This window comes from Aptenodytes patagonicus, chromosome 1 (assembly GCF_965638725.1).
Source record: "Aptenodytes patagonicus chromosome 1, bAptPat1.pri.cur, whole genome shotgun sequence".
NCBI classification, from domain to species: domain Eukaryota; kingdom Metazoa; phylum Chordata; class Aves; order Sphenisciformes; family Spheniscidae; genus Aptenodytes; species Aptenodytes patagonicus.
The window spans coordinates 56,795,257-56,809,730 of NC_134949.1; the positions used below are offsets into that span (position 1 = coordinate 56,795,257).

Here is a 14,474-nt window from a genome sequence, read left to right on the forward strand (position 1 = left end):
TCCAAAGCCTGGAACATACTGTGCCTGGGGGTTAGCAAGCCAAGAGAGATGTTAACAAGGGCATTTGGGGAATGAAAATTCACAGAATTCAGGACAGGATAGTCTCACTATTTTATTGTGTTCAATTCAAGCGTCGCTAAGACAAGCATTGACAGTAACTTCTTTGCCAAAGGGCAAAATAAATTGATTGCTTAGACAAATCTTTACTAAAAATAACAACTATAATGCTGGCTGATTGAAAGTGTAATAGACTACGTAGCTTCAATCCTGCAGAGCTCAACATGGGCTAGCTGCTCTTCTGAGAGGGGCTGTGGAGGTGGAAGTGAGCAGCTTGCTGGCACAGCTAGGGTGGTCACGGTGCCAAGAGCGTTCACAGCTGGCTCCAATATGTGTGCCACACTACAGCATGGGCACAACCGACCTTAATATATGACTTAATTCTTCGATAAGTTGCCCAATAGTTTGTGTGCCAAACACAAGAATCCCAAAAAACACCACACAGACCAAAATGGATACCTCATGTGTCCCATGTTTACATCCCATAGAAAGTTACAGTTTAGCTAAACAATTAGTACTGTTTTCTACGGCAAGGGCAATGACTGTTGGGTTTAATCATCTTGCACTGCAAGACAAGCGCAGCATGCCACGTGTGAAAGTTTAAAAACCAAAACATAGACAGGCCCAGATGCAGCCTCCATTAAGTATGATTAAAAAAATAAAAATACTGGAAGTAACAAGGGCTACTCTCCACAACTTGCTCTTTTTTTATTTTTAAAGCACAGATTTGAGTACAGAAGCCTGCACAATAGTCTGACTCATACTTGCTACAGAGGTGGAAAAGCTCTATACCATCTCAGTAATTTAATTGGGTAAGTGCTTGCAGCCTTCCAGGGAACATGGCTTTTTTTTTTTCCCCCCTTTTTTAAACCAGCTTTTGCTATTACCATTTAAAAATGGAAGACCTGGCTGTGCAGCTTTGTGAAGTGCTGGCTTTTTGCCCAAAGGACTGGCTACTGCTTCCCAGTAATGATTTTCTCCTTTATGATCTGCTGGCAATCTTTGTAACGTCAATGATGGAAAAGAACCCAATTTGATTACAAGTACTGATACAGACTGGCTGTTTTGGAGATTAGGAGAGTAATATACCACGTTTATACCCTGTTAGCATACAGACTTGACCTGCTGCTTGAACTCATGCAGTGCCATTAACACAGATCATTCTGTTTTCTTACTCACATTGAAGTGAGTTTTGCTGTCTTTATGATGCAAAGATGGTATAACCAGTGTTGCAAATTAAGAAGTCCAAAATAACTTTTATTAAGAAACCAGGAAGGCACAACTGTGTTTACTTGCAGTGGGTGACCTGAGTTAGCAGGGAATTTAATTCTGCCTTTGGCTACTGTGAAGAGAATCCAACTTTGCAGAGATGTTTCACAACTAAAAGTAAAAAGTTTCTCCGCTGCTAGGTTCAGCAACACTTAGTTGCCTTCTCCTCCACAGCAAGATTAAACAGACGCAGCATCCACATAAGACAACCAAAACTTTAAGCAGACGGAAGTCAACCAGGGCCTTCTGCTCCTGCTTAGTGCTCACCGAAGTATTCAGTTAGCGCGTCCATGAGCTCCTGCTTCTTCCCCCCACCCTTCAGCCCATAAAGCCTGCATGCGTCCTTCAGAACAGGTACAGTGAGCTTGCCTAGAGTGCCCTTCTGCACATGACTCCACAGCTCATCTTTTGAGACTTCTACCTTGGGCCTCTTCTCGGTTTGACCATCAGAAGCTAGAAAGATAAATTTTAGATCACCAAGATTTAAAAAAGTTTCTTAATAGAAAGACATCAATGTTTCTTATACATACCACAGTTAATGGCCATTAGCACATGGTACTTTAACACCTACCTACACACTCACAGACCTAGTTTCCGTATTTTGTTTTCTGAAGGAGGTGTCACTCACTATATAGTGAGTCATACAGTATATTTCATTGATATGAGTGATCTCAAACTCAAGTATGAAACTTTGTGTTCTGATGGAAAGATCACCCCCAAATGAAACTTTTAAGGTATTCTCATCTAGACAGGAGAATGCAACTATTCCACAGGGAGTTCAGCTAACTGATACTCCCACTTCATGCAGAGTTTCATAGACTCCCAAACTATACATGTACTTCAGCATTACTTAGACATTTAGCCCTAAAGATGCCTATCTTGGACTTGCTAAACAGCCCATGCATAAAAGTCTGCTTCCTCACCCAGAACACAAACTGAAAGCGTGAACGATTTCACTACTCTGTTGTAAAAAAACCAAAGTTATTAATAATGATAATGATAAAAATAATAATAAACAAATAAGTATTTTACACATTGCTTCCTATACTTCCCTGTTTTTTCACTATGCAGTTTCTCATTCCAGCAGGTCTCTAGCTGGGTACCACAATATCCTCTACTGTCTAAGAATCACCACTGGATATAAGTCCACTTTGTTATGGAAATGAGTAAAGAGTTATTGCACAAGCAGCTTCTTTAAACTGTGAGACAAACTGAAAACGCAGAAGCCTGTCAACAAAGAACACAGACACCATGTTGCATGTCTGCACCGTCATTACTTACCTTGTTTTCGCTTTACAGCCTTCGCATCAGGACTGTAGTCAGGGGGATAAACCAGCTGCTTAAACTCCTCCACCAGGTTGCCCAGCCTGCGGTTCATCTCTTCAGCCTTTGGCACTGGCAAAAGAGAAAGATTTGCCCTCTCAGAAACAGAGTGATCACAGGAAAGTCTAAACGAGGCCATGACCAGATACAGTTGTGCTTCTGTAATAACTAGCATGCAAGTGTTTTGCAAGCATGCAAAATGCAAAGACCTATGTTATGATATTCACAAATGAGAAATTTACAGCTCTTGGTAATATCAAGAGTTTGTATTATACATATGTAATGGACTCCCACGTATCCCTGAACAGGAAATATATACGCAGAACAAAACTGACACGGTGGAAGCGATACAGAAGATCTCCGGCCTGACTGAACTGTTACCCTGGTCTAATCTCAGACATTTAAAATACAACAGGTTACTATCTAAGGTTGCGAGTAGTTTGAGGCAGAACAGCTTGTTTCTGTCATGTATTTGTATGGTATCTAGCACAAGGGACCTAGATTATTTCTTAGGTATCACTTCAGAAGAGACAAATAGTTACTCTAATGCTATTCCTGGAATACAACATAATTTTAAAAAAGGAACTTCCCCTTCAGGAGTAGGTTTCTACCGTCTGACAAGATATTCTTATATAGAAACTCACAGCCACAAGGTGGCATCATTGCCTCCTAACAGAGCAATTCTCTAAGCGATTCTGCCCATTTATCAGACTGAAATATTAATTAGATTCTTGAAGAGAGGAATTTCAGAGAAAACATTTGTCACCATAGAAAAAAAGGTGATTCAATTTTAATTATGGAAGGTAAAGTGATCGTTTTTTCCTCTATCTTAAAAGTGACACCGTTAGAAAGTAAGGTTTCCATATTTCAGAATGGACACATCCAGAATTCTGCATCTTGGAACTGCACACAACTAAAATACTTTTTAAAAGACATTTGGTTTTGTCATAGCACATCTCTGACTTGAACAAAGTCAAGAGCCCTCTACCCTACCTCCCTTCGCACCCACCAATAATTCTCACTTGTAAGATCCTCAGCTTGTTCTGGTTCCGTCATAGCCAGTGCCAAAGCCTCCAGATTCCTGAAGTGCTGCTGCAAAACTGGGTTCTCAAAGCTGTCAGTCCTGCCAAGAATCCCCCAAAATGTCAATGCATGCTGCCAAGAAGACAGACAAGACACATAAGATCTGCCACCAATCTATTTCAAAGTAAAACTTCCCTCTTTCCCACATAACAATCCATCTCATCGGAAGAACTGCTTTTCCTCTTTTCAGTTTATCTGCTGAATCACTATCCTGCCATGCATCAACCACATTAGAAAGCTGTGTGAGACTTAGAAAGCTGTGCGAGGCAAATGGAGACAGGGGCATTCTACTTTAATACCAGTTATGCTACTTTCCACACACCTAGGAAAAAATCTCTCATAAAAGCACTTCATAAAATTTATCCTATCTATAACGAAAAAGGCCTAACTATTCTCTCTAAAATGCTCTAATTTAAACAATCCAGGTCTGATCTGCAATAGATTGGCAGAACCACAATAAAATGTGATACCTCTGCAACAAATGACAACAGCCCAGAGAACAAGAGCAATTCTATAAAGAACTCCAGAACATGCTACATATTGCATGTGGTGCCTGGGTATTCAGAATAATTAAGAATAAAGTTTGGACAAAGCTACTGCAAAGGGAAGCAATTTGCGTCATAATGCATCAAAATCCTATCTTGTGGTCACCACAGCTGAACAATGTATGCAACAGAGCAAGCAATAGCGTTGTGTTTTCTTCCCCATGCCGCCCCCCGCCACACACACTATTTATCTCCATGTACCTGTATTTGAATCGGAGTTTTTGAATTATTTCCTTCATTTTGTCCACCTGTTCTCGACTGGCTGGCACCTTTTCTGTAAAATCAACATTCCGTTTGTCATCTGCGTATGGTAGAAAAATGATGTGGAAACCTACACAGAAGAGAGAGAGCAGAGAACAGTTATACAGAACCATCGCCTCAAAACAATAGTTTATGGGAAAGGCCAAGATGCTTATTAGCCAGGTCTGATGACTCCCCAAACTAGCTACTATTTTGCTGTAAACAACAGCAATCCATAATACCCCCTAGTACCTACAGCATGACACTCAATCCCAATCTCAATGTATATAACCAGCATCACTAATGGCTTTCTGAAAGAGAGTCAAACTAAATGCATAGCTAAGAGCTGGAAACTTGTCGCCTGCTTTTTATACAGGAGATCAACTTGTGCACCTTCCCCATCTCTCACTGGATATGAACTTGAAAAAGGCTTGTTTGAAAATTAAGTTAATGCCCACATTTTATTTCTGAAATGCTTTACATTGTACACAAGCAGCGTTATTCCCCTACTTTACATCCCTCCCAGAAGAGGATTTTCCAGTTAAAGAGTTGAGAAAATGGAAAAGAGCAAGAGTCTGCCTTTGCTCCCTGATCATTCCCCACTCAGCTGCTATGGTGTGAGGCTCAGTATGTGAGATTATTTATTTAAGGCTTTAACATTGTATCCAAGGATACATAAAATTCAGGGAAAGACATTCCGCCCAGTCAGCAAACAGAAAAAAAGGCTTTTAATTTTTAGGTCAGTTACTTGAATCTGCTAAAAAAAGGCAGGAGGCAGGAAAATACTGTAGCCATGTTACACCCGAGCAAGCACTGATGCAACTGGAGTTTTAAAAATAGATTCAAGACCAGATGCTTAGAATGACAAAGCTGAAGAAAAGGGATGTTGGAAAGCACTCTCCACAGTTTTAAGGGGAGCAGCACCAAGAATATTTTTACGCAATACAGGAGGCTATTATGCTGACTGCATCCCATTGCGCAGGGAAAGGCAGCATCTCTTCCCATACCTGGAGGGGCTATCTGCACTTTCTGCTCATCCACCTCTTCCTCCTGGGGAACCAGGGCCACGAAGCGAGGGGGAGTGTTCCGGCGGGCGGTGTATCTGCACAGTGCCATCACCTCCCTCTCCAAGCATTTCATCAATAAGGCATTAAATAGCGTTGTACTCCCTGCAAAGTAAAGACTGCATTGGTCAGATTAACAGCTTTGCTCCTTTGTTCAAGAATGCAACCCTAGATATTAGTTTCAATACCTGTGACTTCTTTGAGATGGTTGCAACATTACAGAGGTAAAAAGCAACTTTTGGAAGGGGAAGCCCTCGAAAATGACAATGTTAGTGTCTCTCCTGACCAGAGCAGTGAGAGTTCTGGTGAAAGAAATGAAATCACTAGCCTCTGAGCAATGAAATACAGTTGAAAATTGGAAACGGGTATCTACAAAGCCTCTTTCTGGTCTGGTGAGACATCATAGTAGCAGCACATCATAGGACCTTTTGCAGAAGTAACACACCAAGAATTCAGATTGCAATATTCCTCTCTTGAGGCACATGTTTGCTTTGTATTTTACCAGATATGGTGGTTGGGAAAAGACTGACATATAAGTAAGGTGTTTGATTCAGGAAACTGCTAAGCTGGAGAAGCTAGCATACAAATTCTTCTTTAGTCAGACACGGCAAAGCGTCTGGTCATAACTCAGCCCTCTTTACCCACCCTTAGATTGAGGAGCTGGAGGTTTTTTTCTTTACTATTGCAGCTTGGGATGGATTAATACTGTATTTCTAGATAAGCAGATTTACATATACACATTAAAAAGGGGAGAAAAAGCAGTACTAAGCATCCTCTCCTCTCTTTACGAGCCCATAAAGCGCTGTTAATTCAACTGTACTTCCCGAGTATTGTGTTTCCACTCCTAGCTGATATGGACTTAAAAACAGCAATTATCTTCACCAGTTTGGGGTTTGTTTTTTGTTTGTTTGTTTGTTTGTTTTTAACCACCTTTGCCTTCTTGTCAGGTACTAGGATCCTTCACTTTCATGAATGACAAAACCAAATATTTTGGGACTACATCTGCATAGTTTGATTAGCTGCTTATCATGACGGATGAAACATGAAGCCCAATCAGCTCTTCTGCTATTGAAGGAAACAAGAATTAACTGCAGCTGAGGGGGCAGTAACAGTTAATTCTGTACTTTTTAACATTAGCAAGTTTTTAAGTTAGACAAAGATTTTACACTCGATGATCCCCACTCAAACACACTATGAATCAGCTGGTTACCCTAATGCAAGGTGGTGAATCTTCTCTCGCCATCTTTACTTACCACTTACTAGGGACTCCTCAGGATAGATGAACTGGGCAGGCTTGATATGGTGGTGCTGTTTTAGCATTGAAAGTGGTTTGAAGCCAATCAGAAACAAGCCCGGAGAATCAAACCGTTTTAATTCTTCTGTTTCCTCTTTCTCCAGCACAATCTGGCGGTTTCCATATGTCTAAACCAGGGAAGAGCAGATAGTAGTGCTGCCAGCATTAAAAAAAATTGCAGGGGTGAGGGGGCAGGAAGAGGATCCAATTGCTGTCTTCCACTACTGAAAAGAGGGTTATAGACAAGACAGAGCAAACTCTCATCATTAGTGCACGCTGAAATGGCAAGTCAGTGTCTGTGACCATCATCCCAAGGGAAATTCCACCTGGACATTAGCAAAATGCACTTTCCTAAGACAATGGTTAAGCCCTGGTGGCACAGAAAGGCTGTCACATCTCATCCTTGGAGTTCTTCAGAGCTGTCCCAAACAAACCCTGAGCCACCTGATCTGCTTTTGTGAGTCTTGCTCTGGGGTCGGTTGGAGCAGACATTTTCAGAGGTCCTGTCTGTTTCTAAACTTGCTTCAGCAGATGCACATCAGCTACCTACTCCTGGCAGAAACAGTGACCGAGAAACAATGCTTTTGAAGCATCACTCATATGTCACAAAAACAAAAACTTATTATACATATGTTTACATATTTAACATATTATAGTCCAGCTGCTGAAGTTAGACATCAGGACTTAATGCTCAGCTTTCTGTTCATCTCCTGTACTTTATTTCGAGAAACTAATGTCCAGTATAAATAAACTTAATATTTAATCTTAAGACAGCATCTTTAAGAGCCTTTGGCATGGAAGGACACACGAAGTGCGTTTGTGACAATATACCTAGCAACTGTATATCCTGCTTTGAAATAAGGCTGTGCCCGAACAGAATGTGACATTTAATCTACATCAGCCAGACTATCAAGCAGGAAGGCAAAGCAAAGAACAAAATAACAAAAAACAAAGGTAATATGCCCTTTTCTTTGTGTGGAAAATAGCTCCAACCCCCCCCGTGATTCACACTTGTATGTTTAATAAAATGGACAAAATCTGTTCCTCATGAATCAAGGTAAGACTAGCAGTGATAGCACAGGGCCACATAAGGTCAGGCTCTGACAACCTGGTTCTGCCTTACAGAAAGAAATGGCCTGTGTTCCTGAGTGCACTTCCACCAGTGGCTGTGCTTTCCCTTGACAGTCATGCCAGAGAAACAACCCACTCTCACTCTGCATAGCTTACAAAGTGACCAGGCTATCCCCAGGGGCATACAGATGTAAATATTTCTGCATCTGATCTTGAAAGTGAAATACAAACAAAAGCAGCAAGAGAATCAGCATCTCCCCCCCACATCACAGAGACAGGAAAAAGCAGGCACATAATCAATACGTTACCTGAGCCCTTTTTGTGTCACTAGGCAGGAGCAAGCTGCCTGTTTTTCCATTAAACATCCTTGTTTTTGTTTTAACTGGTTCATTAGTTTCCCGATAAAGCTTCACCGGATACGGCTTATAAGCTTTTTGAACAAGGTTGTAAACACCAACAGAAAGCGACAGATCTTTGCTCAGATACAGATTTAACCTGTGTAAAAAAGCAGATACAGACTTGAGACTTCCGAAAGATGACTTCTGCAAAAGAAAGTCATCTCCTCAGATAACTTACTTTCTCTGACCTCCTCCTATTCTCCTCCCCGGAAATCACATGTATCTCTGGAAACGTACTATTACTTGAGTAATAATCTCACTTGTATAAAAACCATTCTTGCAATGCTGTCACTTCTGGTCATAAAAATGATTTAAACACAAATAATTTACCATATTTCTTCCACCTTTTTTCACTCTGAAGGGCAGCTATGCTCAAGCAGAGCACAGGACAAGTTCACATTTGGGCACCCCACTTGTGCTTAATGCAATGTGACCTCTGAATTCACACAGAAGGCAAAATTCCACAAAAGAACCCCATCAAGATAAACAAGACCACGATTTAAGAAAAAAATTAATCGGAAGCTAGAGAAAAATTCAGAAGTAAAGGTTTACAATTGGGGGTAACCTTCAAGTTCTGAGAGCAGAACAGTGAATTACTGTGAATGTTACTTCCTCTCCTCTAAAAGGTATCACTGGTACGGGATTCTTCCTCCTCAATTATTAGAAAACTTGAGGAACATTCCCAGAAGAGGAAAATAAAGCCGTGAGCAGGAGCAAGAATGCCAGGGACAACAGCTCAGGTTGGGATATTTTTTTTTTTTAATATATATTAAAAAAACACTAGGCTGTGAAGTTCATTCCCTTACTGTGCTTCCACATCATTCTGCTATGAACTCACTCACTAAAAAACCCAACTGTTACAGAGTATGTGGTCCCAAAAATATTTTCTATTCTGCTTTGCCAAGATCCCTTTAATCTCTCTGTAAGTATCTCTAATCTTTCAGCAGGAGATCAGAAGTATCAAGGCTCTGTGAATCCACACCAAGTGCCTAGACAGACTGGCCACATATAACTATTTAATAATAGGCCAAAATACCTACCAGTCACATCGAGATGGAATTTTTCTAAGTTAACACTAGTAAGAAAAGCCTAATTTCAATCAGATTTCACTATAAACTAACCATTTTACATGTTGCAGATTTTTGGTAAGTATTTTACTTGGCAATGATGTCATTTTTTGAAAAACGATAATTTCTGGCCAAGCTCAATACAGGAGATGTAACACAGAGAAAAAAAAGGAAGCCTAGCTTCACTCTCATCTCTTCTCATCCACCAAGGACAAATATCCTTGGAAGCTATGGAAGAAACAGCAATCTTGGACTAAGGAATTAAGATTGAGGAATGTATGCATTGATGCCTTTATAGACCAATCACTCCAGAAAAGGAAGGTGAGATGCAGTCTAAAGATAACGTCACGTGCCTCCACTGAATGAAATATCATAACCAGGCACAAACCTGACTAAAGTCCGTTTCTTTGTCTCCTTTGCTCGTACTTTCTTCATGAGATCTTCCAGTTTCCTTGACTCCTCAGGTTGGATCCCAAGGTCCTCATCCTCTGCTATGTTTATGATATCCCTGTAGAACAAAGAGATATCGAACCCTCCAGGCTTCTTCAAGTGCATCAAGTCCAGGATGATACCTAGAAACAGAGTAAGAGATAGGAGGAGGATCACAGAAACTGCTTTTTTCTTACATCGGCATGTTTCTCAGCACTCTCAGATTTCTCTATCTGAACAAAGAATTTAAGCAAGAATAAGCTCCAAATTGTCATCTGCAGCAGATGTGGAAGTTTCTAGGGAAAGAGGCAAAAGAAGACATTCTTCAACTTCAGTCAAAACAACATAGCATAGGAAATGTTTCCTCCCTAATTAAGAATCTGGACAACGTTGTGTATGAAACAGCTCTGACAAGCTCCTATAAAACATAATCTTACCTCAGGCATAGAGGGAAGTAATGAGTTCGGAAATTCCCCTTTCCCGGTTATAAGGGCTAATGGATTAAGGAAGCCTCACAGCTTCTTGATCCAGCACATCTGCTGAACTCCAGAAACACCGGTTATCTCAGCTACATAATTGAAATAATGAAGCGTTTGCTCTCTAGTCTCTGAGCTCAGGTTGCTGTTCTTCAGCTAATTCAAAATGGAGCCATTAAAGTAATTTTCCTTTTATGTTAACTCAGCGTTATTATTCCCTTCCTGGAAAATGGTGGAACGATGAAATAAAGTAGAGTTTCTTTTCCACAGCCCTCTCAAGTCCTGATTTATGCTATCAGAGTAGAAAAAGAGATCCTAGAAAATAAGTGTTAGTTGTTGGATACCAGACTGGATAACAGATTTTCTAATTTAGATTAGATACCAAATTTCTAATTTAGAAAGCTTCAGAAAGATTCCCCAGTTCTGGTGATTTTACATTCTTTTTCCATCACAAACTTGCAATGCAGTTAATATCTGCTGCAAGGATACATCACTTTTATTCCGCCTGAAATTAAAGGGGAAAATAATGACCTGTGTCTCTCAGATCACCAGCTCTGGTCCTGGCCAGCTTGGCTTTAGCACTGTCATTGGCATGAGGGTCATCCTCGTTGGTGAAGAGCATGATCCTTTTGTGGCTCAGTCTGACTCGGACATCACTGAAGAGATTAGAGCAGGCCCAGAGTGCTTCGCCCAGTGAATAGTCAGCATTGTGGCCAAAGGTCTTACGGAAAAGTACTCGTCCTTCGTCTCCCCTGTATTGGTCCAGCTCTAGAACACGCCTTGCACCTAGGGGCGAGAACAGCATTCACATGCATTAGAAATACTAAAAGAAGTACTGCAAACTCTTCTAAACATGCACCGAGGGTCCCTTGCAGCTGATGTCTGAGTAATGTCCCCTAGCACCTCTGTGGCGGTGCCCTTCCAACACCTAGCTGAGAAAATTGTTCTGGACAGCCTAACATTTGCAATCTTGCAAGCCAGTTACCACTTGAAAGCACCTACTAGGGCCAAGAGGACACAAGGTGCCCTGGCACCCTCCTGCTGGGAGAGGGAAACAGGCAGGGATCAAAGTATCACAAACCCTCTACGCTGAAAGGACAAGTTCTTAGCAGGAAAGGCAGCAATTGCACCCACTGCAGAGGCACAGCAGACTGCCGCGCCACCAGAGAAAGCAGAAGAGGCTAAAATACATCCTGCATCTCCACGGCACGTTGGGAAGGTGGAGAATTCCTCCTGCTCCCTTGCCCCACATGCCAGATAGCATCAACCTAGAGGTCAGATTCAGCCCATAGATCACCACACGGAGCACAGCAACATTCAGGGCAGGTATCAATGACCTTTTTAAAGCTCTGCAGATTACTCCAGCCCCCACTTGTCTAATAGCAGATTCTTTGTCTTCTCCCACAACTCTACAAAAGGAGACAAGCTTTCATTTTTCAGCTACTGCATTCTGCAGAGCTAATTCCTTTGTCCTTCACTCAAATTCTATAGCACTTTTGAAATCTCATCTGAAAATGTCTTCCCCCCCCGTTTACTATTTTACTTTCATCTCGGCTGTCATTTAATTAACAGCATAAGTGGTCATAATTTATGTACTACATAATAACTGACTACAGTCTTTCTTCCTTCTCCAAAACACACTGCTCTCCAGGGGCAGCAAATATACAATCCTCTTCCTTTTTAACAACACCCACCTTTCACCTCCACTGTCTTTATCAGCATGGCAAAGCTACTTCCTCTAACGCAGGGAAAAGGGCAAGCAGGAAAGGAGGAGGAAAAAGGATGAGCAAGAAGCCTAAGGCACTTGCTACCAGAAAAGATAGAAAAACCTAGGGCAGTCTTGTCAGGTCCCCATTGTAATTAATTCTGAAACTAGGACAAGGCACATTTCTTTCAGGACAACCTCATGTGTTATTAAACCTGCACCTCCTGGTTAAGAAAATTAAATCAAACCTCCTCAGAGATAAAGGCTGCTATTAAAAGCTAGTAGACAAAATCCCCCCACAAGACTCTCCGCTGTCAGAGAATTTGTCACCACTAGCATGCATTCTTTGCACTCCTCCTCCTACCTTTTCCAATTCAGCAACTGGCACTCGTTATCAAGCAGATGCTAGGATTCTAAGAAATTCTAAGAAAATGGAAGCACTAAATTCAAGAACTGCAAAACTTATTATGATAGTAAGAGATGTAACACCCCAAACAGGTTAACAATATTGGACAACCTGTTCTAGCTGACCCTGCTCGAGCAGGAGGGTTGGACAAGATGACCTTCAGAAATCCCATCCAACCTCAGCCATTCTGTGATATTCTCCATCAGCTGGAATCTGTGGTGCCTTGGCATGTACACGCACTCTTCTAAAGTGCGGCAGACACATGATGGGCTTTCAAGAGTTCTGCTGAGATCCTCTTAGGCTTAGCAGACAGCAAGTGAACCACAACGTTAAAATAGAAGAATAGGAAAGGGATCTGCACCAGCTGTAACAGAAAAAGCTAAGCGCCCACTAAGTTTCTAAGCTTTCAATAAATTTCTAAATCTATCCCCCCCCAATGCATCTCAGTAACAGGATTTTTTTTGTTTCTCTGACAGCTCTCTGTTTTCAGAGAGACCAGTTACTGACAATGCTACTACACAGACTTCCTTACTCCATCTTTCTACATAACCTTCATGTCACTTTACTGCCTTTACCTGGATTGTCCAGCTCCTGAAGAACATAGATGTGCTTGAAATCTGCCGAGTTCTTGTTCTTTTCTGTACCATAGAACACAACGCTTAACTGGTCCCTGTCACTACTAATAATTTTGCTGGTATACACATTCCGGATGCACTGAAAAAAATACACACAGGTCAAAATGTGAAGAAGATCAGCTGCAGTAATGAGGCAAAAGTTTTGTCTTTGGCAATTAGCAGTTTATACAAGTAGACTCTAGCAAACAGAAGAACCGCAACAAATGCTTTAGGGTAAATTTCAACAGGAGAAAGAATTCGGGACCTTGTTTTTCGAGAGGCTTTTTTTCAGTACACAGCCTTATGTATTTTTCATTACCATTCCCCTTCTACACGCAAGATCAATGAAATAAACATCTCTTAAATACACCACCCTGAACGCGGATTGATTGCTCATTCTATAAACATTTCCCCCACTGAACTCTGGACACGGCCCATCAGGCAACAGAGCTTTCCAAACCCACAGCCATTCAGCAATCCGAGTTGCTCGAGTTTCACAGCGACCTTACACTAACAGATCAGGCGGAGCGACAACACGGTAGCCATCCCCATGGCGGTGCCGAAGGCGATCCCTGGGGGGGGGAGGCGGGGGGAGTTGTGAAGCACACCCAGGCTCCCTGAGCCGCCTTACCTGCACGGTCATGTCAAAGGGAGTCACTCCGTCTCCGTCGGACTCAAACATGGCCTCGGAGGCATCGACTAAGAAAATGAGGCTGTCCCGACCTGAGAACCTGTAGTCCGCTACGGAATGGGGGGAAACAGTTTTAGCAGCGGCCCCCTCCGCCCGCTGGCCCCCGAGGGCAGCGGGCTCCGGGCTGCCCTCCGTGAGGGGGTGGTGGGCCCTTACCGACCGCCTGAGCCTCCTGCTGCTCCTCCTCCTCCTCCTCCTCCTCCGGCCCCTCGCTCCGGTAGTAGGACACCCAGTCCGACATGGCTCCCAGCGCGGCGCGAGGCCCAGCGGCCGCGGAACCGTCGGCGGAAGGGGAGGGGCGGCCCGTGCCCGCACCGGCCGCGCGAGCCGGCCCCGCCCACCCCTACCGCGCTCAACGCTCCACCAACCGCCGCGGCCACACGCCGCTGCCTGCCACTCATCAGGGAACCCGCCTCCCATAGTAACTCTGACCAATGTCGAGAGAGGAAGGGCGCCGTGCCCTGCCCCTCCCGCGGGAAGCCGCGCCTCCCCTCTGCGTGGATTGGTTGCGAGGGGGGGGAAGGGGGGAAAGGAGGCGGGAGCTCTGCCCGCCCTGCGCCCGGCTCCGGCTCGCAAGCCGGAAGAGGCGCCAAGCCTCAGCCAATGACAGGGGGAATTCCCCATCTCCGCCCACCGCCTCTAGCTCCGCCCCCGCGACGACCCCCCGCGCTGCATAACGGCGCAGTGACGGGGCAGCCCGGCCGGTCGCCGGCTGCCGCGCATGCGCAGAGGCAGCGTCGCC

At 43.2% G+C, this 14,474-nt stretch overlaps 1 protein-coding gene across 1 annotated transcript; it reads right to left on the bottom strand.

Moving 5' to 3' along the window:
* Positions 1-99: 99 nt before the first annotated feature.
* XRCC6 (X-ray repair cross complementing 6) lies at positions 100-14,022 on the bottom strand. Its single transcript, XM_076336909.1, has 12 exons — positions 13,889-14,022; positions 13,673-13,782; positions 13,003-13,141; positions 10,848-11,102; positions 9,800-9,983; positions 8,255-8,441; positions 6,835-7,003; positions 5,525-5,686; positions 4,479-4,608; positions 3,672-3,772; positions 2,608-2,721; positions 100-1,779 (listed from the first exon to the last, which is right to left on the bottom strand). Exons 1-12 carry the CDS (start codon positions 13,971-13,973, stop codon positions 1,583-1,585), a joined length of 1,833 nt encoding a protein of 610 aa, XP_076193024.1. The 5' UTR covers positions 13,974-14,022; the 3' UTR covers positions 100-1,582.
* Positions 14,023-14,474: the final 452 nt, after the last annotated feature.